General features: G+C 39.0%; 1 protein-coding gene across 1 annotated transcript; it reads right to left on the bottom strand.

The window, feature by feature from the left end:
* Positions 1-1,116: 1,116 nt before the first annotated feature.
* slc7a10b (solute carrier family 7 member 10b) lies at positions 1,117-23,455 on the bottom strand (the record flags this gene model as incomplete). Its single annotated transcript, XM_079260719.1, has 11 exons — positions 1,117-1,247; positions 1,338-1,515; positions 1,603-1,752; positions 4,833-4,929; positions 5,008-5,111; positions 5,812-5,935; positions 6,498-6,651; positions 6,733-6,858; positions 11,813-11,964; positions 13,764-13,968; positions 23,311-23,455. The coding sequence occupies 11 exons, from the start codon at positions 23,453-23,455 to the stop codon at positions 1,117-1,119; spliced, it is 1,566 nt and encodes a 521-aa protein (XP_079116845.1).
* Positions 23,456-24,579: the final 1,124 nt, after the last annotated feature.

Genomic DNA, 24,579 nt, shown 5'->3' with positions numbered 1-24,579 from the left:
ACCTGTTATACAATAATCCACTATCAGAAACTGTTATGTTTTTTTTAGTAAATTATTTGACACATACACACTCACTCACACAATCTCCATATGACTTCATCTGTCTATGGTGAGAAACCAGTTAAATCTGGTGAAATCTGGTAAAAATGTCAGTCATAATGACTTTTCTTCTCAACAAAATACTGAAATTACACAATGAATAATGAATAAAGTAAAAAGACATAAAATACTCTATTAACCCCAGTAGGAAATTTATTTACATTTTTATTCAATGGAGTGACTAAGATCCGTTTTGATAGAAATCAATGGGACATTTCTTTCATTTTCTTGTTTTTAACCACAAAAGTCCCCAGAGGGGACTGTGATTCTACATAAAACATGAATGCAATCAAACTGGTTAACATAGCTAAGACTTTAATCATCACCAAAGATCCATCCCCCTAATACTGATTTATGTAGGAAATAATTCCAGCTGTGTGTGGTTTTTAAATGAATAATTAAGCCTTCAAAAAAATCAAATTTGCATTTAAATAATTAAAATCCTAAAAAATGATCAAATATTTAGTAGCTTTAAAGTTGTTAGTCTGAAATTGTTAAATTCAATTGTGAAGAAAAAACCCAAATTAACAGAAAGACTAACAATGAAATTTGATGATTTTATAGAAATATTTGTAGATAGACAGTTTTGTGGATGAAGGTCACCAGAGGATATAAAATTTATCAACAGAGTATAAAATATACGAGAGAAAAAGAGCAGAATAAAAAAGTAGAGTTATTGAAAAACTGTTTTCCACTTGCCATGACGAAGCCAAAATATCACCAAGTAAAAACAATGACAGTCACATTGTGGGACTAACCAGGCTCTGGGTTCTGTCATGTTACAGGAGAAGGGACATGTTGTTTATGTGTGATAGTGTGGATGTAAGGCTGTTCTTTTTGAAGACTGGACAGAAAGGACATGAAAATAAAAAGTGCATGCAGCCCACACAGGACAGCAGGCATTTCCACTTGACAGTAAGAAGAAAAAAAAAAGTGTCTTTCATCAGACAGGAGGCTTCCATGGCAGGATGATAGTAAAAACGGAGAAAATTCAGAGATTTTCACACATTCAGAGTTTTAAGAATTGGCAGAGAAACTGCTCCTGCCCGATGAGCGGTCAGTCCAGTCTGAAGGAATAGCAATCTCAATGGGGTCAATCTGAGGAAAGACCACGAAACACAACCTCTGGCCCACATATGTCGCCCTCTCTGTGGAAAGACAGGAGAAGTTCTATCAAACGGAGAAAGACTTCATTCTAATCCTTTAAACAATTACATTTTTTTCCTTTCCAAACTCACCAATGAAGTTGTAGATGCACTTTGGTTTGTCTTTCCAATGGACTCCCAGGAAGTAGACAGGTACACCAGTAAGCATAATAACTAGACCAACACCGCAAACCACTGGTTCAGAGTGAAGACTAAATCCCAGCAGCAGCGCCCAGAACATTAGGTAACACACAGGAACCAGCAGGTTGACCTGACAAAGATGTTACGAGGCAGATGATGACAGTTTATCACAGACAGGACGCCTCTGATACTGGTTCTACTGGTCTGATGGTCGTACCTTAATGGGTCGGTATAGGTTGGGTTTTTTCCAGCGGTAGTACAGCAGACCTGCGATGGTGACACCATACGACAGATAGTTGATGAAGGAGACGTAGTTTATCAAGTTGTGTGTTTCTCCAATGCACAATATAACAATGGTGGCAGAACACTGTAAAACACAGCAGAAGCATGGGGCGATCATGAATACTGGAGAAAGACGCATTTTAATGTCTCCAGATTTATCTACTTGACTTTGGTGTTCACAGTGATGAAATCTCATGCATCCATCCATTCATCCATCTATCCATCCATCCATCCATCCATCCATTTCTACCCAGGAAACTCTCCAGGCCCATCTGGAAGCTTAAAAAAATCTCTCAGGTCAGAAAGAATATATAGTTTATGTTTATGTCCAAAATTCTGGAGGATACTGTTTCAGCTCAGCTACATGCCCACCTAAGCAGAAATAATTTATGCGAAGAGTTTCAGTCAGGATTTAGAGCTCATTATAGCACTGAGACGGCATTGGTGAAAGTTACTAATGACCTTCTCATGGCCTCAGACAAAGGATTTCTCTCCGTAATTATCTTGCTTGATCTTAGTGCTGCACTTGATACAGTCAATCATAACATTCTGATACAAAGACTAGAACAGGTGATTGGAATTACAGGTACAGCGTTAAGTTGGTTTAAATCATATTTATCTGATAGAATTTAGTTTGTTCATGCAAATGAAAAGTCCTCCTCACAAACTACAGTAAGTCATGGAGTTCCTCAAGGTTCTGTACTTGGACCAATACTCTTCAAACTATATATGCTCCCTTGAGGCAAAATTATTAGACAACATGGAATAAACTTTTATGCAGATGATACTCAGATATACTTATCCTTTAAACCAGATGAAACAAATCAGCCCGATAGGCTACAAACTTGTCTCATAGACAGAAATACTTGGATGTCTAGAAATTTTCTCCTCTTAAACTCAGATAAGACTGAAGTAATTCTCGTTGGATCTGAAAAACTCAGAGCTAAATTTTCCAGTTTTGTAATGAACCTGGATGGCATTACTTTAGCTTCCAGTGCTTCAGTGAGAAACCTTGGAGTAATATTTTACTCGGACCTGTCCTTTGGCCCATATATTAAGCACATTACTAAAACAGGTTTCCTTCCTGTTAAAAGGGAGTTTTTTCCTTCCCACTGTTGCCAGTGTGCTTGCTCAGGATGGGAGATTGAGTTGGACCTCCAACTCAATCTGTTGGTTTCCTTATGTAGGCTATTATGAATTGGCTTTCATTATATTTTCTTCTCTGTCTGTAAAGTGTCTTGAGATGGCATTGCCGTGATTTGACGCTCTATAAATAAAGTTGAATTGAATTGAATTGAATAGTCCCACCAGAAAAACTAATTTATTAGTCCAACTTTAAAATTTGACTTGGAAAAAACATAATAAAATTGCATGTGACAAAATTTCCGCATTTCGATCAATGAAGTCCAAAGAAGAAACGTACTTAGGAGTCATGAAAACTAATCAGGTTTTACAAGCTGAACACATCAAGCTGGACCAAAGTGAAAATTATGGTTTGAGAAAAACTAACCGTTAAGCAGTCATAACAACTAAACCTCCAAAGGGAAGCGACCACGAAGCATCCTCATCAAATGCCCATCTGCTTGTGTCCATGATCTCATTCTTTCAGCCACTAATGTAACATAGACCAGTAAATGGAAACCTTCCCGTTTCAGCTCAGCTCTGTCTTCACCAGCTCCCCACCATTACTGCTGATGAAGCTGTGATCCATCTGTCCTTCTTTCACTCCAACATATCATTACTAATTAACTAACTGCACTGAAAAACATTGGCTCAGCCTAAAACATTACGCTAATCTGTCACATCTAATATTTTTGCACTGAATGACGAGAACGATTCATTTAGCTAAACCTGACATTTTCTTTCAGAAAAAGGGTTTGAGTCAATTTAATCAAGAGGTTCCAAATTAAATATCGGATTTATATAAAAGTAACTTCATATTCACATTTTATTATCTGGAAGAATATTTTCTGTTGAACATTTTAACACATTAGTTTAGTCTTTCAAGCAGGAGTATAGCACTGTAGCTGGCAGTACTATGACATAGTGATAAAAGAGCAGGATATTCTGTTTGTACAACTTATAGGACAATGCCGGTGCTGGAAGGTTTTTCTCGTTGTACTGTCCTTGACATTTACCATACCAATTTCAACATTCATAATGATCAGAATATTCTAACAAAAGTGTCTTAATGTAAACATTACACAGTAAAATAAAACACATTTAATGGGTAAACATCACTTGCGCTTTTGTGGTCCTTGCACAGCTTAAATCTGCAGACTTTCCACCAAACTGAGTCAGAATAATTCAGATTATTTATGTAAAAGAAACTAAATGATGTGAATAAAACTGTTGAGATGAATGAATTTCATAAATATACTTGGATAAACTCTCGTGATTTCAAGTCAACTTAAATGAGTTCTTTTTTAAACAAAAGTAAGTTTTTAATCACCAACAAACGAATTAAATTGAATAAATTTTAATAATTTATAATAAAAAAAAAAAAACTACTACAGTCTAAATGCAATTATTTCAGAAGTTTTGTGGAAAATCAGCAACTGAAACATAAATAAGATCTGCACAGACTTTACAGTAATACTGCCAGTTTTCCTCATATCTCGTTCTGATTTTGGGTCCAGAACTCCATTTTTTAAGACAAATACAAGACAAAAAGGATAAAGTTAGCTATTTCTGGTGAGAGACCGTTACAGGTGTATCTTTATACAATACATAGTTGTTTGCTGGTGTAGCTCAGAAATGTGGTGTCCTGTACATCAAAGATTCTTTACTTAAAGGGTGATGCAGAAATACACAATGCTCAATGGCGTTTCTTGTAAAATGATGACAGAAAGCTGTGTGAACAAGGATTACCATCAAATTTGATTAAACAGGTTTCTAATATTTGTCAAACAACCTAGTGATGTAAATTAAACCATCTAGTGCTCCTGTTCGTGCTTCTCCATCCATGTTTTATTACACAGAGACAAAAATAATAAAGATTTGCTGACTGTCTGAGGTATAAAGCAAAATCAGTAGGGCTTGAGAAGCTTTCCTTTGTTGACAAGAATAGAAATACCATTTCAGTTTTACCCAACTAGGATCAAATACTGCAAATATACCAAAACAAAACCAGGGTTTAAAATATCAATGTTAAGCTGTACATACGCAGACCAGCAGGGCCGGGATGGGTGTACAGTTCTTATAGTGGATCATGGCGAGCAGGCTGGGCAGGTGGCCTTCTCTGGCTCCTGAGAAACACAGCCTGCAGACACATCGAAACACCATCTGAGTTTATGCAGCATCAGCCATCCATGGAGAGGAGAAAGAAACTCAGGCTCACCTGGAAGAGGTGAACAGGTAGCCATTGATCCCTCCAAAGGTGGACAGGGCCACTGAGATGGGCATGATGACAGAAAAGACGCCTAGTAGCTTCTCACCAAACGTCTGAACAGCAGAACAACAACAATCATTAACACAGACATACCTGAAATCACTGCCTTAACATTAACCAGAGGGAGACAAGACAAGGGTCATAAATTGATGTTAGACTTGTCCAACATCAAAATCTCCTTTACTTTTAAATAGGGGCTATAAGGTCCTTCCTTCCTCTGCTGTAGTAATGTATCTATGTATCTATCTATCTATCTATCTATCTATCTATACAATGTCAGAATGTGGCTGAAATCCACCCTAACTTTTATTGTTGAACTAAATTAGAAATTGTCTTTGAACTTATCTGACCTTTTCAATACACATGTACAACTGTTCAGTGTTCAAGTATTTATTTTACAAGTTTCTGTTCTCGTCAAGCTATCCCCACACAGCTAGGGTCCAGATTTATAGTTAATTAAATTGTTATGCAACCTCTTCATCTAATATTTCATAGTCCAAGTGAAAAGAAAAAGATTCCATGTAAAGTCAAAAGTCTAAACTACATTTTAATTTAGCTATTTTAGGGTGTGGTTTAGTGCAGGCTCCCAGCTGTAGCCCTGATCATCATGTCTGCTTGTTTGTGGCTAATTTCTGCTTCTCGTGGTCAACAATTATGATCATTAATAGATAATAAAATGATCCAGTTTCTCACTTTGCTGAATAAATGTGATATTCAGTGTGACAGTCCTCATTGTTTAGCCACATTACTCACTACAGCCACGGCATTGGATGACAGCAGCTCCTCAGGTGACATGGAGGAGAAGTAGGCGATGTTGGTGAGCGTGTACACAAAGGTCACCAATGGGATGGAGATGTAGATGGCACGAGGTAGATTCCTGACCAAGGCCACAGCATGCACAGATGACAGGGTCAACACCCAAACATCAAACTTGCACTAAAGCTGATCCTATGCAGTATGAGTTATGTTTAATATAATACATCAATCACACATGCTCGTAAAGTGTGACTAAAAAAATTCATCTGGTTTTTAATCAAGACCAGTGGATGGAGGAGAAAACACACATAACTACCATATACACACAAGCTGTTATGAATGAAACAATCCAACTCATTTTTACATCTTGACTGACTGGATGACTTTGTAAATGCTTCTGACATGCTGCTGATGATGAGTACCGTGGAACATCAGGCAACAGAAAAGTAAAGGCACATGAGCAAAATATAAAAAGATATTGAAAGGCTGAGCATATAGGCAGACCAGACCCCACTCCCACATACACACCACCAACACAGCCCCACCCCCACGCCCCTCAACTGAATCTTAGAATAATTTCCACTGAGGTTCATAGAGTCATAAACCAGATATATTTCTAACAATATTGCTATCAAAGCAAAGAATGAGTATGCTGGAAGATGATCTGCAGTGTAAATATTCACCGCCTGGGTTCAACCACCTCCTCTGTTACGTAGTTGAGGAAGTTCCAGCCACTGAAAGCAAAGGACGCCTGCAGAAAAGCCAGAGCAATCTGTCCCACAGATGGTGTCCTGTCCAGTGAAAAGGCCACCTGAGGAGTCAGAGCCTCATAGTTTCCTAATATCAAAAGAGTCATTTGCCCAGTTTAGTTGATAAACCACTGAGTAGAAATAAAAGAAAACAGAATGACAGACTTACCATTGAAGATCTGCACCAGACCCACCATGATGATGAGTCCCAAGGCCATTAGCTTCCCGACAGTGAAGACATCCTGGATTCTGGTGGCCATACGGACACTGGAGCAGTTCACCCAGGTCAGTAACACTGAGGAAGCATAAAAACCTTTTAAACCCACACTTCAACCAGGAGAATGGTCACATTTGTAGTCCTCTTTCAGATGTTTCTGCCATATTTTACAGTTCTTATACATTTTGTTTACCACTAAACGCCACGTACTGGCAGGCGAGGAAGGTGGAGAAATGACTATGGAGGAATACAAATTCAAACATTTGACAGCAAGAGATAATGTCAATAAAAAGTCAATAAAATTCAGCCAGAGGGATTTATCAGCATATAAACCCAGTCATGCCCATTTGACCGTCCCAAAAAGACACTGTCCAAAGATCTACAGCTGTGGTTGACAACCAGCCGCCTACGGGCCAAAATTGGCCCAAAGCAAATAACACCTGATTTCACTGATAAAAAAACAAAACAAACAACAAAGAAAGAAATCACCTGATTGCAAGAGTGATGTCAGTGTGCAGAGACATGGTACTGCTTACAGAGGTGCGTTAAAGGAGCAGTTTTGTCCCTTTAAAGTAGAGTAGAGAGGGGGCGAGGGAGACGCACAGCACAGGTTCAAGTCATAGTGGGAAATGTTGGAGCAGAGAAAATTGTTGTGAGAAACTACTTGCTGAGAATGTTTAACTACAGGCTTTAGCAATAGACACCACACAGCTATAGCTTCAGCAAAGCCCAGTGTCTGTTTCTCCACTGCTGGGTAAGGTGAAGGAAGCTAAGCCTGAAGCTTCACCCAAGAGGAATTGTTGCTCCACAATTGTGGAATAATATAATAATGAATAATAAAATAAAACATCAGAGAAAGCCCTGTCCCCTTTGAGCTTTCTCCTAGATCTCGGTACTTTTAGGAGCAGCTGGTCAGCTGACCTCAGGGACCGAGAAGGTGCGTAGGGTTAAAGAAGCTGAGAGCAGTAGGGCTGGGCTAGACCATTTACCTTAAATAATATGGAAATATGGACTTTATGATGAAAAAAATATCTAGACAGACAGAGAGGTCATGGCTTCCTTTCTGGACCAGTTATTTGTGACCCAACCTTTGGATTGGATGGACGGTTTGACTAAAATAAGTGGAAACAGTAAATACGTTTACACAAAGCACTTTAAATCAGATGAAACATCCAATCTGAATAAAAATGTGTCATGTAAACATGATGGATGGATAGCTGAATTTTTTTTACATCTTGCGCTGCGATTCGGTTGTTTGGAAGTGGGATTGCATGTAGTGCTGTTTTTCATCATTTGTTTTAAAATGTCATTGCTTTTACCATCAACAATTTCAATGCTCCCTATTGATACACCCCCACCAAAAAATGTAAAATTCCAAATAAACTTTTTTCATTACTTTTAGCTGAGTAGGGAGAGTAAAGGGTTAACTCGGGAAGCTTCTAACCGTGATGAAATCTCTGTGTTATTCAATATTAACTGTTCCTCCAGGTTGAGAGGTGTTAAGCCTCACACTGACGCCAACATTAAATGCTCCTTTATAATCATCATGACATGGTTCTTCCTCTGAGCTGGGGAGCTACAGCAGCCAGTAACCATGGGAGGCAGATTTGTGGGAAACAGCTGAGTGAGGGAGGGCATGATTGTTTCACCTCGTTCATCACTGTCAGCGACTTCGCCTAGCTCCCTCTCATGGTGGCCTCACTCTGCAGCACAAAGACGAGCTGTCAGTCGGAGAAAACAAACCACTTCCGCTGTAAAGGCCAAACACAACCGTCTGGGTACCCTCTAACACCCTCCGTTGAGCTCACGTTTCAGGATCCAGTCCCAAAACAAGTGCTTCAGAGGCGAGAAAGCACATGCTGGAGTCCTAAAGTTTCACCTGACTGACAGGAATTTAGGCCAGGCTGTTTTTACCAGTGGAGTATGCTCTCTCTGAACAGACACCAGTTAGGAAGCTGGACAGATATATCGGACATCTTCTAGGATGCTCAAATCCCATAACCCAAAATAGTTTGAAAATAACAGCCTAGCTGAGAAAACCAGGAGATTGCATTAAATATATGATTCATTCCACTATTCTGATCATCGACAGAGCAGCTGGGGACAGTGGAAAGGAAAAGACTCTTTTAGCCTGTCTTCTGAGGACATCTAACGCTGCCAGTTCTGACTGTTTTACAGTTTCACCCCCCACTTGCAAAACTATGGAACCAGTCAATGATAAATAAAAATGATGGACTCAGTAAAGAAAGGAAAAATAATGGAATCCATCAATGACTAGAAACGCTTGACGAGTGCGACTCTCTACCAAGACATTGTAATTCATTTATTTATTACCGCTAATTTATTTGAATTTGCACCATGGCAGAAGTAATAGAGAATCAATGGAATCATACAATAATAATAAAATTACAATTCAAAAACAATGTTATGGGAAACCCTGCTATGGACTGGCAAGCTGTCCAGGGTGTACCCTGCCTTTTGCCCAGAGACTGCTGGGATAGGCTCCAGCTTCCCAGCAACCCTTTATTGGACTAAGCGGTTAGGATAATGGATGAATGAATGTTATGGGAAAGTAAAGGACTAGGATATTTAAAGTACATTTCAATGCAGCCATGTGTCCTGTAGTATTTAAACTTTGGATACATCTGATGGTATACAGCAAACAACTGGAAAACTAAATGGAAACTTGGTAGGCTCTTACAAGGGGCAGTGATTTCCCATACTAACATGGTGGCTGTATTGATTTGCTTCCCCAAAGTTGGGCAATCAAAAGTCAGCATGTATGGATCCAGTTAGTGATAGCTGTCGTTTCTGCTGCTTATTAACCACTGCTAAACACCGTGTTAAGTGTAAGTTAAACAAATTGGTGAGCGAAGCCAACAACTCAGCAGGGTTGTGCTCAGAGAATATGGTTGGGTTTGCAGAGGTGTGAAAATGAGTTGGACTTTCCTGACCTCTCTTTCAGACTCTTCTTTCATTCTTCACACAACTTCTTCTCTCGCTTTCTTTCTGCACCGAGTTTGCCAGCATGAATGCCTTCAGAAAGAAGCTGTCCAAGAGTGTGTGTAGTTACCCACATTTGCACTATTCACTATATTTGTCCTCTCTGTGGAAGCAGACTTTTCACTCCGCTTAAGTGTGTCCTTTCAACACAGCTGTTAACAGCCTGCTTTATACAAACTTTTTTCTTTCAAGCATAATGAGAGACGAGGAGCATCCTCTCATTTGCAGCTCTGGGCTGCACAGACCAGTTTTCAGTCAGCCAACCAATAATTCAACATTTATTTAGCAATCAAGCCACTGTTTATGTCGGTGGTCGGGAAGTGCAAAACAATATTAGATCCAGTAAAATACTTTTACAATACAAATTAGCATCCAGCAAAACAAAGTTGAAACAGGAGAAAACTTATTCTTCAGGTAGAGATGGATGCAGTTCTTCTGTCTGTATCACCCCTGCAGTGTAAAATTCCCAGGCCAAACAGTGTTATACTGGTCACACTGAGCTTATTTTCACAATCTCAACTGTAATATACATCTCTATTGTAGAATGTATATTTTATAAAGTTTCAAAATTTATTTTCATGATGTAACTTTCATAGTTGGTTCTTAATGCCAGTGATCCTGACCAGCATGATATCACTGGTGGACAGATCAGTACCAGATAAAACTACTGTAGCGATTAAATAAAACAAACACTGATATTCAGTCTTACTTGGGAAAGTAGTTCCCTGTTTCCTGCTTTTGATGGTCCGATGATTACAACAAGAAAATGCTGCACATTGTGATCAGTGTAGCATGGTGGTGTAGTGGTTAGCACTGCAGCCTCACAGCAGGAAAGTCACTTCTTAAAGCCTTGGTTTCTGGAGGTTAACAGTGGCCTTTCTGTGTGGAGTTTGTATGTTCTCCCTGTGAATCAGTGGGTTCTATCTGGGTACTCCGGCTTCCTCCCACTCCACAATTGCTTAACTGATCACTTTTCAGGTTCATTCATTCATTCATTTTCCAAACCGTTTAATCCAATTTAGGGTTGCGGGGAGCTGGAGCCTATCCCAGCTGGCTTTGGGCGAAAGGCAGGGTACACCCTGGACATCTCGCCAGTCCATCGCAGGACCACTTTTCAGGTTCTCACTGGTAAGTCACTTTGGATAAAAGTGTCTGCCAGCGAAAATGACGTTTCTCGTGCTGCAGTAGCCAATGTGGCATCTGTAGCCCACAGCATCACTTCTGGGTCATGTCTCCATAAATGTGTTTCCAGAACAAGTAAAAGTGTTTGAGAGTGTTTCGGTGGATGTAAATGCATATTTTAAAAGTGTTTTTCTGGATTATATTAGTACAGTAGTTTATACCTTAACATTGGCACTTCTAAGATGCATTGCATCAAAGACCTTAAAACCCTCATGTTTACAGAAAAGAAAAAAAATTCTAAGAGAAGATAGGACAAGGCTTTAAAAATGATCATTAAAGTCTTAAACTGGATCCTGAAATGAACCAGCCCTCAGAGAACGCGTTTGTCTCCCTTACGGCTTCAGCGTAGGGGGCAGGACTCAAACCGCCAACCTTCATATCACAAGACATCCAACTCTACTACCTGAACCACTGCCACCCCCAATAAATAAATATTAAATGATAAAATGTTTTAATTTAGACTGACTTTTAACTGATAAGTTTAGGTTGCACTGCCCTCTTTTCTGGGGGTGCTATGAATTTTTCAATACATAATCAACAGACTTTTCTTCAAAACATGAGGAGAAACTGTCTGTTTCATACCAGATCTCTGTGACCACACTCTTTGGCCAAAAGAAGAAGCAGAAATGAAGAATGATCCACAAAAACAAGCAGCAGAGGAGCCACCAGACAACATGTCATCCCTCATGAATGATGCATGTGTGCTGTCTGCGATGCATCAACAAATGAGACGGCATCAGAGGAGAAAAAAAAGTAAAATATCTCCACATCTGATCATTTCTTGCTTAAACACAGCTTTGATCGCACATTTTGTTTGAACCATTGAGCGGTTAGTGAAGGTGCTTACAGAGGCATGTTGCCGACAGGAGTCGTGTTGCCATGTATGGAGGGACACAGTTAGGGAATACGGGCTGCAGAACGTAGCTGGAGAAGGTGAGGGCAATGACAGCTAGCGTGGTAGGATACATGATGAGGACAGCGCTCCACAACAACAGGAACCTGGATGAGAAAGAAACAAACAATTATTAACTCCACAGGAGTCAAAATGACCCCCCCAAAAAAAACTTATAGAAAAATTTCTCTTATAAGGATTTCTTCAGTATTTTCTTGATAAATCTCCATTTCTTTAGCTTTTTGTGTATTATTGTATCATTATGAGTCCAAGTCATAATAATTTCATACATCTAAAAACTACCAACCAGGCCAGAAATCTGGATGTAGTGATGAACTCAGGCTTAAATTTTGAAAAACGCATTAATGGAAGAACAAAGTCAGCGAACTATCACCTTAGTAATATATCAAGGATAAAAAATCTGATGTCACAGCAGGACCTGGAAAAACTAATCCAGTGTTTTTCAACCACTGTGCCGTGGCACACTGTGGCATGGGAGATCATCAGTTGTGCCCCGAGAAATGATCCAGTTTCACCTAATTGGTCTGAAAAGCAGCTCTGTGTTCATTTAACAGGCCTCGGCCAGGTGAAAGATCATAAAATTCCTCTTTCTTGTGTTTATCTGATTTCTTTTCAAGACACTTTGACAAAATGGACTTTATATTAATAATATCGGCTTTAGAAAATTGTTCGTGGTGTGCTTTGAGATTTTTCCAGTGGGAAAAAGTGTACCTCAGCTCAAAAAAGGTTGAAAAACACTGAACTAATCCATGCTTTCATTTTCAGTTGGCTTGATTACTGTAACAGTGTCTTTTTGGGTCTTCCTAAAAAATTTATTAGACACCTGCAGCTAATTCAGAACTCTGCTGCTTGAGTCCTTGCTAAAACCAAAAAAGTGGACCACATCGGCCCAGTTCTGAGGTCTTTATACTGGCTGCCTGTCTGTCAGAGGATGGACTTTAAAGTTATGCTGCTGGTCTATGAAGGTCTGAATGGTATAGGAACAAAGTACATCAGAGACCTCCTGTCCCATTATGAACCTACCAGAGCCCTCAGGTCATCTGGGTCAGGTTTTTTTTTTTCAGTTCCCAGAGTCTAAATGAGACATGGAGAATCTGCATTCAGCTTCTATGCTCCATATGTCTGGAACAAACTCTCAGAAAGTCTCCTATCAGCTGAAACACTGAAAACACCTTCCTGTTTTCAGTTTCATTTCAGTAGTTTTTACTCAAAGCTATTTTGAGTTTATTTGAAGTACAAATCTGCATGTGTCATTTTAATACTATTTCTTCACATTGCTATCATGTTTTAAACATTTTCTAATGTTTTATTGTTTCTGTGGAGCATTTTGAAGCACCTTGTTGAACTGTGTTATATAAATAAACTTGCCTTGCCTTGCCTATTGTTTACTATATTTGAAATTCTTATGGCAGTGGAATAATCACATCATCATCTCACTCCTGGTGATCACAGGCCGCCACATATTAAATTGGAGGAAGTGATAGACCATGCTACAATAAAAAAAAAAAAACCAAACCAAAAAAAAAAACAAACACTGATCTATCACAGTGCTGCTGTTTCATGGTTCCTCTGCAGACTTTTGTTTTTACTATTTACCACGACACACAAAACTATTAGTTTCCAGAGGAGGGGTGGGAAAGTGCCAGGAAAGTGTTCAGACTTTCCTGGCTGCAACACACCTGACTCAAATCATTGAGTAATTGGCAGATTTGTACAGAGTTTGATGTCAAAGTCCTCACAAGCCTGCTGATTAAGTCTGATGTGTGTCTGCTTTGTTGCAGCAAGGAAACTCTGAATGCTTGCAGAACTTTGACCCTTGAGGACTGGAGTTGCCCACCCTTGTTTTTGACTGAAGTGAAAAATCTGACACATGGGTTTTACTTACCCTGTCAGACCACCAAAAATCTCTGTTACATAGGAGTAATCCCCTCCAGATTTGGGAATGGTGACGCCCAGTTCAGCATAGCACAGGGAGCCAAGAGCTGCAATGCAGCCTCCCAGGACCCAGACCACCAGCGCCAAACCCACTGAGCCTGAGTGCTCCAAGACTCCCTTCGGAGAGATGAAGATACCAGAGCCAATGATGTTGCCTATGGAGTGGAGGAAAGAAGTTCAATGCAGGACACTCAGAGGTATCACATTTCTACACTGTAAAATATAACTAGTTGGTTTTACTTCAATGATCAAACTTGACTTAATAAAACAGTTAATAAATTCAGTGAAAGAGCTTCATTAACTGGGATGATGAGTTTATAGAAGTTAAATTAACTTGGTAAATCAGAGTTTACTGGTGTTGGGAAAGAAACCGGTGTCAAGCCAGATATAGAAGCCAGACATTGAGACAGAATACCGAAATTATTAGGTATTATTTTGGCATAAATGTTCAGAGGAAGGGTTGGGTTGTGTGCTTGTGTGGGTAACGTCCATGTGTGTTTTTTTTAAAGTGTGAAACTGTTTTTTATTTTTATGTTGTGCACTTTGATACGCTTTTGTATGAGAAGTGCTAAACAAATAAGGCTTGATTTGATAAATTTTCACACACACTAGAAGAGAAACTTCATACAATCTTATTTTTATTTTTAACACAAGATGTTTGTTTTCCACCCCACCAGTTGTATTAACGTCAAATTTATGTCCAACCTCTTTTAATTGTTAGTTTTATGATTTTTCAATATTTATGTATTTTGGCACATTTAATAAAAATATCTTTTCATGTGATTTATTTAACCTTACCTCCACTGTTGTTGTATTTTTTAGCTTTATCATATCATACCAATTATATTTCTAAAGCCTTTTAACAACAACATAACAGCTGACCAAAGGGCTGTACAGTAAATGAAGAGGAAAAAAAGAATAAAAACATTTTATTAAAAATGTTCCATCTGACCTCTCTGATGCTTGTTACTGTTCGTACCACAGAAAGTTTTTCTCTTTGCATTCATGCTTGTCCTATGTGATTCCCCCTGGAAGGGCTTTTAAATGTTATCCAGAATATCTCAAAACTTGATGTCCCTGCTCCATGAAAACATTAGTGACCCGTTAGAAACACAGAGCAATGGTACCCAACCCAGGCTGTTCTGCTCAGCAGAGTTAGAGAGGGACGTAAAGGCTATCAGTAAGGCCGGAGACAAAACCTCCTGTTCAGACTTTCAGTATTCAGTGTAGAATTGCAGCAGGTCTGACACATTCAGACTATTGCGCTACCAGTAACATGGCAGAAGGCAGCCAAGTGGCACACACAGCCATTACATAATGAGACATAAATTATCTAGTCTGCTCTGCTGAGGTGGGGGGACACCACCTCAACTTCTGCATCAATGCATTGGTGCACATTCCAGACATGACACACAGGGGAAAATGTTGGTATCGTAGGGGACTAGATTTAGGTTTAGTTGAAAGTGCAGGAGATATTTGGATGCTAATTCTGGTCCAATGTGCCAGGCAGCCAACTTGTATCCTTCATGAGAACGGAGAGGTGTTAAAGCTCTGCTTCAAAGTCTTGTTTTTTCTGTCTCATGTCTGAAATGACTAATAAAAAAATAAATGAAGTATATCTTCACAACTATATAAGTTGTATGTATAATCTGGGTCTCAAAAGAAAGCTGAGACAGGTGGGATTACAAATGGCTAGATAAAACAAGCTGTCTGTGGTTAGGGTGGAGGGGAGGGGGATTGTTCTGTTTTTAATGGGTTTGTCTGTATTTGAAATTCACCACAAAAAAAAAACTTTAAAAATGTAGAAAAAGAAAACAAAAACAAAATCAAATAAAAACAAGAAAAAAAGTTTAAAAAAAAAAAACCAAGAACCTAGCTTTTTGTACAGCACAATGCAATTTCCTCATGATGCCCTGGTTTGTATCTGTGGGATGCATTGCAGAGCTCCTCACCATCGCTTCCAAAGTAGGAGCCATAATAGAAAGGGTCACCAGTTTATAAAGAAGTACTGTTCTGTGATAAAAAGTTGCCTATACCTCAGGGGGGAGAAAACTGTCTTCATGGTACACTCCAACAACGATGGAGACATTAATACTGTAGAGTTCCTTAAGTAGTCTGCAAATACTGAGAGACCTTCCTGACGCCATGGTCACTGTAAGAACTTGATTCAATATTTTATGATATATTTAGTGATTTATCATTGCTGTAGTACTCATAATAATAAATACTATTAATTGTAATAATAAAAGCAACACTGACTTGCGTGGATACAAACATTTCATGTGCCTCTTCCTATGTATCATTTCAGACTATGTAAACCACATTTGCTGATGTCTTAGGAAATGAAGAGGCTATAATCTCTTCTATAACGCTATCAAAATCAAACTTCACTGGCTGCAGTTACAGGAGTTAAAGGAGATAAGGCCAGTTTACTGGATGGTCCTTGAATGAATGGTCCTTGAAGAGTCACAGCCAGACACCAGCATATCTTCACGTCACACAGATTGAGCAAAAGAGAATTCTTTCTGTTTGTTTGAGGAGGATGAGGAGGATGCCTCAGCAGAAAACCAGGTGGCAGATTATCTTAGATTTTCAGCACAAAACTTTTTAACACTGTCTGAATTTTATCTAATTGACAAAATTACACTATGTCACATGTCTGCCCCTGTTAAGAGACTGTTAGGTCTGAGCATGCTCATCTTCTCTGCAAAGAGGAACAGATCGTCTGACAAACGATTAAAAAAAGCTTCTCCTCCTATGTTATAAACAGTGGTCTAGTCTTTAGATGATGTGTGGAGTATTTTAGTCTAGGAAGTGTGTTGTTGATATTTTACTGAGAACAAACAATATGTTCATCTCCATATTTAAGAGTTGGATAGTGTTCTGTTTATTGTGCAATAATATACAACGACAGAGATCTGGCACAGCAGAGAACAATGGAAGTGGAGAAGAAGAAAGGTTGTTGATCATTACAGAGAAAGTTCTGTCTGTTCTATCTACCTGACCTGAACCACTGCAGCACAGGTGCCTGAAAACCCACCTGCTGGGCCAGGCGGATCAGGAGCATGGAATGGTTCACTGTGTTAAATGCTCCAGCATTACTAGGAGCACAGATATTTTAGCATCCAAGGACCGCAGCATGTTTTTCTGAACTATTAGCAGTGTGAAATCTGTGCTTTAATTATGATTAATTAATGATGAATTTTTTTTCAATATCTAATTTTTGTTCCAAAAATGACAACAGTTGCGTAAAGACAAGCTTTTCCACAAATTTGAGAGAAAAGATGGGTCAAGATTAGGTTTATTGCTGACTGACCACAGTCTGCTTACAAACAATTGAGACACAATGGAAGTGTTTTATGTACATCATCTTTGTTGATTTAAAAGTGTTATGCATTTATATCTTGATTATGTAGACCCTATAGCAAGTGCTACATCAGGAGCTAATTGGGATCCAAACAAACAAACAAACAGACCCTGACTCTTCCTGTGTGATGCAATGCACAGACAGGACGCCACAGATAGACAGGTACAGAAGCTAGGAACGGCGGAGGTGGTTTTGAACGACCATTTTCAGCATTTCCAAACAAGATGGCCATGTCACAAACTTGTTCCAATATCAGGCGATTGTACACAAGTAGTGGATAAACAAGCACTAACAAGGATAAACATCAATTCATAACAAACTTAGCATGAAGATGGGGTACCAAACCCAGTGGCGCCATCTTGGATTTCCTGTTCATATTGCGTCTACTTTGCATGACAGCTTCAAACTGCTTTTGTGGATATCAGGGTGAATTGTGTTCACAGTGTGAACTGTGTTCACCCTGATATCTGAAAGAAAGTGTTCCTGAACCCATGCAGTGACTTCCAGTAGAGGATCTTGTCTGCTGTTAATGCAATGCTGCCTGAGGGTTCCAAGACCACCACTATCCAGTTTGAGTTTCAGCCTCGCCCCCTACGCGCAGAGATTCTTATTCTATAAATCTCTTGATGATATTTTACATTGTAGATATTGGGAATTTCCAGTTTTTAGACCCACTTTGTCTCAGATTGGTGAACCTATCTCCATCTTTATATTTGATTCGCTGCCTCTGAAATGCTCCGTTTATTCTCTATCATGTGACTGACCTGTTAACCTAAGTTAGTTGACAAATGTTCATCCAGTTGTTTTTGACTAGCGCAAATTACTTTTCCAGCCTTTTGTTGTCCCTCTTCCAACTTTTTAGAGATGTGTTTCTGCCATCAGATTCAAAATGAACTCACATTAACTAGCATCACCCAGGACATGATAAAATGTGACCGTTTCAAACTCTGATGTCTTGTTTATGTTCTGTGGGGAATAAAATATGTTTTGATGAGACCTGAAATTCATTGAATTCTTTTTCTTTAACATTTTACACAGAGACATGTCTTTTTGGAATTGGGGGGTATTTGTTGAAGCTAGCAAAAAGTATCTTCTTAAATATTAACAATCCAAGTTTATCAAGCATCTTCAACATCCATAATGGCTCCACAATTTTCTGTCCACAGTGACAGAAAGCTGTATTATGTCTGATGTCATGGACACTGGTGGTCAGCTGAGTAAAAAAGTCTTGTCTCAGGTTGCTTCCCTTTAGAGACACTAAGATTTGAAGCAGATTGGACAAATAAGGGGGGCAGATTATGGATGCACTCGAAGGTGAGGAGCAGGATCTTGAAGCTGATTCTGTATTTTATTGGGAGGCAGTGAATCTGTTGAAGAATGGGGGGTAAAGATGAGGTGCAGGCTTTGATCTGAGTGGCAGCGTGGTGGAAAATCTGCAGTTTGTGAATTGATTTACTGGGAAGACCGAAGAGAAGTGAGTTACAGTAATCAATTTGTGAAGTGACAAGACTTCACAAATCGATTATGTGAAATGGACAAGGATGGCAGCAGCGTGTGGAGTGAGAGATGAACGCAGGCGGTTGATGTTGAGACGATGGAAATAAGCAGACCGAGTGATGCTGTTAATGTGTGCTGAGGGGAGGGAGCAGTAGAGGAGCGGTCAATGATGATGGAGAAACTGTGAGACTTAGAGTGGAGGGCCTGCTGACAGTAATTACATTTCAGTATAGTATATTCCAGAACTCATGTTTGTGAATAAACATTATTTTATCTTTAAGTCTGCTTTAGTTTCCACAATCTAACCCCGACAGCACGGTGTCACTGAAACGATGCTACAGTGCCCTTTCTGGAGTTAATCCCATGAAGGAAGTCTTCTCAAATCAAGATCACCTGCTTATTTCTGCAGACCTCCCTTGACAGCACCCAGTCCATAAACAGTCAACTCTCACTGGACAGGCTTTCTGTTCCAGTGGCTCAGATATCCTTTAGATATCAAGGCTCTGCTGCCAATACCATCACCACTTTCTCAACTTGTCACCAGAAACCCTCCACGCCATCAACAGAGCCAGATGTTTCTAGAACAACGAGAGAGATTGTGTCTTCACTCACGTCTCCTTATGTCTTGGTTTTCATCAGCATCCACGTCAAGCCTGACTGTAATAACCAGTTTATTGTGACTGTTGATCTTTTGATTCTGGGTGATTTTACAACAGAATTTCCCTTGTGGATGAATAAAGTCTGTCTAAGTCTAAGTCTAAGTCTAATTTTCACATGCAGCTGCAGTAAAACCAGCTGTGGAAAAACACCTTCTCATCCCATACTGTGTTCAGCAGGGATGTTCTCCTGGCCTCATCGGCCATCCTGTTGTTGGTGTTTTTATCCTTCATGTCTGTGGATGAAAAATCACCATTTTCTACTTGCCCTTTCTGTGTCTGCTCAAAGACTCTCAACATTCAGTGCAGGCCTTGACAAACCACTTGCCATTCCTTCATATGGACCTGGATTTTCCTTCTGGTTTGCCACTGTCAGAGGGTGATACAGTCATCCCAACTGCCATAGACAGGTTTTCTAAAGCAGCCCATCTTCCTCTTTACCCAGCTGTATTCATGAAATCCCCTCAAACGGGCTTTCAAACAGTCATCCATAATTCACACCTCCACTCTGACTAGCATTCTGCTGCTCTAAATCATGCAATCTTATTTTAGCCAAGAAGTTTCTTTGATCTTGTTTTAGAGTGATATGGAAGGAAAGAGTAGAATGTGGAAGATTATCAATCATTTTATTTCTAAATCCTAAACTTGGTCATTTTACATGCACATTAGGTTAAATCATCTCACTGTGACTCTGGGAATATACGTGTTGTATCTCTCACTCCCGTTTTTTGCTGTAACATTTGTTTCAAGATCTCCCATTAGCAATTCTCTCACTGCAGACATGATCTTTATCTAACAAAAACATTTAACTTGACAAGATTCCGATTATAATCCAGCTAAATAATCTGCCAGTGCAGGAAGAAAATAAAATTTGGGAAGATTGCCTGAAATAAGAAAATATAACTAGAATTTAGACTAATGAGAAATGGATGATGATGGAGCCAATGTGACACACTTTGGCTGCCTTTAAAAGTGCTACATTAAATCTAATCCATTAAAATTTTAATTAGGTAATTTCTTATGTTTTTGTTGTTTTGTTATTTTTTTACTTTTAATTGCATTTTAATTCTAATCTCATTTAGTTTACATTGCTTCTTCTGCACAAATATAAATACTGTACATTTAAATGCTGCTGTATGTTCACTATAAAATCTTATTCACGGTATATATCCTGCTGAAATGTCTGTCCTTTTACTTTAATTTCTTCTGTTTCAGGAAAATTTTCTATTTTTTAAGTTAAAGATAATTCTCTATCATTTTAAACTAAAAGTTAGTGTTAAAGATGACATTTTTAGTTGTATAATTTCTATGTATATTTGTTCTTTTATGCTGCTAAACATCTCACTTCTGAATGTTGTCTGACAAGTCCTTATAGTTGCAGTAAAAACTATTATCTGAAATGAGTGTTTCACCATGTGTTTTAAGATATTTCTTACCTTTAAAGTCTAGAAATGTTTTCTTGTTTTAGGAAATCTTACAAAGTGTAATTTTCTTTTCATAGTCTGAATCTTTCAAACGAATTTTCCATCTACCCTGATATCAAAACAGATTGTTTTTGTAGTGTTCTCTGCTCATAATATCATGAGTGTATTACGTGCCTTCGACTCAGTCTAGAGCTGCACAATACATCATTTGAGCATCGTCATCGCAACATAGATGTCTGCAATAGTCACATCTGCAATGTAGGAGGCAAATGAACATGATGTGTTCGTCAAGTTCAAGAGTACCTGGCACACAGATTTGTCTATTTCTGATGGCAATAAATAAGCCTTTATGGTAAAACACAGTTCCCGTTTGCACTTTATAGAACGAAACATATACTCAAGACCTAGCACAGTAAAGCAAACAATAAAAGATAACCAAAATAACTCAAATACTGGCAAAAACAATACTTGGAACATTCACAAAAAGAGGTAAGATCAGTGAAAGTTAATCTTCAATAAGATGGCAGGAGTGTTGTATTACTTAAAGTACTATACAAGTCATTGGTTAAAAATCCGTGTATTTTTTTCATTTTAGAATAAATATTGCAGGGTTAGAAAAACTAGCATATGTCCAGTATACTAACAGCACACTTGGGAAAAATCCACTGAGTTTCCTCCATTTCAGAGCTCCTACAGGTCTGTCCTTTCCTCTCCAACTTCAAACCAAGATCTTTTGGAAGTGGCTTTTATGTTTGGATACAGTCTAGGATCATGCTGCCGGGCTCCATCACCAGAATGGAGATCCTGGTCAGTCTCTAAAGATATGTTGCTGGACACAGACCTTTAAGAATAGAGTCTCAGAAATCTGCTTATTGGTTAATTTGACTTTTTGAAACCAAGACTGAAATCAACCCCTATATAAACTCAGTACAACATTTCATTCCACGTATCCCTGATCAGACTGGTCTATTCAATGAACCCACCCTCATTACTCTCTCCTCCTATGGTGAATCTGCATCTCCCGTAGTGGTCATCAGCTGAAGTATTGGGATTCTGAGTTGATCCAAGATTTATACTGTCAGCAACCTGTTTCAAATCAGTTATCACTTGTAGGAAAAGAGGGTTACTGTCATGGAGGTTGTTGTCTGTGTGAGGATGGACCAAAGCTATAACTAGTCGTTCAGGTCTTTCATAAAAATCCTGGTAGCTGAATGCACAGTGTCAAGACTCTCTGTTGACAGTCAGATCAGTCCATGTTTTCACATATCAGCATAAAAAAGACTCTGTTCCTCCTCCTCCGTTATGCCAAAGAAAAGCAGTTTAGTCCTGCATCAGTGCCTCCTAACACACATCAAGCCGAGTGACAACAGCATGGAGAGTTCTATGATGCACAGTAAGGAATCCATGCTTATCCCATCATTTGATCACATCGTCACAATAAAAGACCACTATCACTATTCTTAATAAGTGACCTCTGTCTTGACCTTTAAATTATGATGAAGCCAATTCCTGTCAAGTTTTCTACCATTCAGAGGTTAAATTGATAGTAACGCCCAAGTAGGAGCAGTCAAAGATCAATAAGAGACCAGAAAGTTCTATGTCCGTTTCAAAAGCCCAAAAATTATGGTTCTCTATGGCTGGAAAAAAGCCAAGATGTTTTTGATGCACGGTGGCACCAAAAAGCAGCTAAGATGGAATAGGTTTTGTGAGGACAGTTGGTAAATAGTAGCATAAATAACAGTAAGTAACAGAAACACATGGAGAAAAAGTGTAAACATATAAATAGATTCGGTTGTGTGTTTGTTTGAGTCAGTATTTTTTCCTAAAATCTAACATTTTAGAAAATTATATGCAAATGAGAAAACCATTCACCCATCCATCAAGCACTCTTCCATTCTTCTAGCCATCTAAACAACCACCTATGTTGCTATCATCAATCCGTCAATTAATCCAGCTAACATCCATACATCTAACGATCCTTCCGTCAATCCATTTGTTAATCTAGCTATCCATCCCACTATTCATTTAATAATCTAGCTATCCATCCCACTATTCATTTAATAATCTAGCTAACCATCCATCCATCCATCCAACTAGCATTCCATCCATCTAAAATCCATCCATTCATGGATGTAGCATTTAACATCCATCCAACCAACTATCCATCTAGTAATCCTTCAATCTATCATCTAATCATCCACCCATTCATCCAGTCAACCATTCATCCATTAATCCAACAACCCAAACATCCATCCATCCATTCATAGCCATCTAACCAGCTATCGAACCATCCATCCATATATGGCTGTGATTATATGTGGAATAAACCAAATTTCCCAAGTTTTTTGTCTTACAGAGAAACTTAGATCAAAACTCAGAATAAACATAAATCATGTTGAAAACCAGTGGTGGTATTTTGTCTTTGTGAACTTTCTGAGTCAGTTTTCTTCCTCTGTGGAAGATGTCAGCAGGAAAACCTCTGAGGAAAACTTCTTGAGTGATGAAGCAAGCTCAGAGCTGATCCAAAGCAGCTCTCTTGTTTTCCAGCCTCACCTATTATGATGGTGCACGCGCTCAGCAGCCCGATCTCCTTCTTCAGAGTCACTCTGTCGGGGATTTTCTTCTTCTCTTCTTTCTTGTCAGTCGCGGTGCGCTGCTTACGGGAGCAGATGCTGCTGCTGCCGTTCTGTCCATCCATGTCCGCCTGTCCGGGTCCGGTCCAGTCCGCTTAGTTCGTCCCAGTCCCTGTCCTCCCTGAGCTCCTGTCCTCTCCTCACTCCGCATTCATGCAGACTGAAAGGGCTGCGCTTGCGCAACAACCTACCGCTGTCCAGGGTAGAATGTTAAATACCCAGGACTCACCATGAGGCGTTCAGGGACACCAGAAGAGCCGTCCGGATCTGTCAACTTCCTTCTGTAGCTTAAGAAAAAAAAAAAAGAAACATTAAAACCAGAAATGCAGTTGCGTCACAGTTTAAAATCACTTGCATTTTTAAGGCAAGCTTACAGACATCAGCTTTGAAAAAATAAAAGATTAAGAAGATGTCTCTTTTCCAAACCCACATTGAAAACGTGAACACTTAAGCATTACAATGGAAAAAAGTTTAATGACACTCACCAGTTCGTTATAATTAAACAATATTTACGATTGTATTCAAGTTAGAGTCCAGTGAAAGAAAAAGACCCAAACACTGAACAACACCAGCTTCACTTGAAAGTAAAAAGAGATGTGCTGTAAATGCAGACTCCAGCACAGAGGTGCCAGGTCCAGTGGTCAGGAGAACCCATCCTGCAACTTTCTGATGCATCTCTTCTCCAACAGAACTGATTCAAACAAATGGCTTCTTACCAGGCCTCTGCAGAGCTGAATAATAGATATTTCTTTACTTCAGACAAAATACCACAATCTAATCAACAGGTTAAAAAGTAGCAATTATTATAAGGTCCGAAAAGGAGCAGGATGAAGCAATGCTTATGTATTCCTGCCCCCTTCACAATTATCATCTTTTCTTCCTTGAAGTAGTTTAAATAATCTCTTAAATCGTCAGTTTTCTTTTCTTTTCTTCTTTTTTTAAAAGAAGAAAAACAATTTTCATTTAATTTTTCTTCTTCTTTTAAAAGGTGTATTGGAGTAGGGATGCATCTAAAAGTTGAAGGATAGTAGCCCGCTTGGACTGGACTTGGACACTCCTGCTCTAGAACCTAACCCTCCACTTCAGCAGTTCACATACTTTACACAAATACCTCATCACCCAATGATGATATAGTCATGAAAACATGATCGACACAACTTGCTGGAGTTCAGCTGAACACAGAATGAGG

Source organism: Telmatherina bonti (genome assembly GCF_933228915.1).
Source record: "Telmatherina bonti genome assembly, chromosome: 2".
Lineage (NCBI taxonomy): Eukaryota > Metazoa > Chordata > Actinopteri > Atheriniformes > Telmatherinidae > Telmatherina > Telmatherina bonti.
This window is presented reverse-complemented; position numbering and strand designations above follow the sequence as displayed.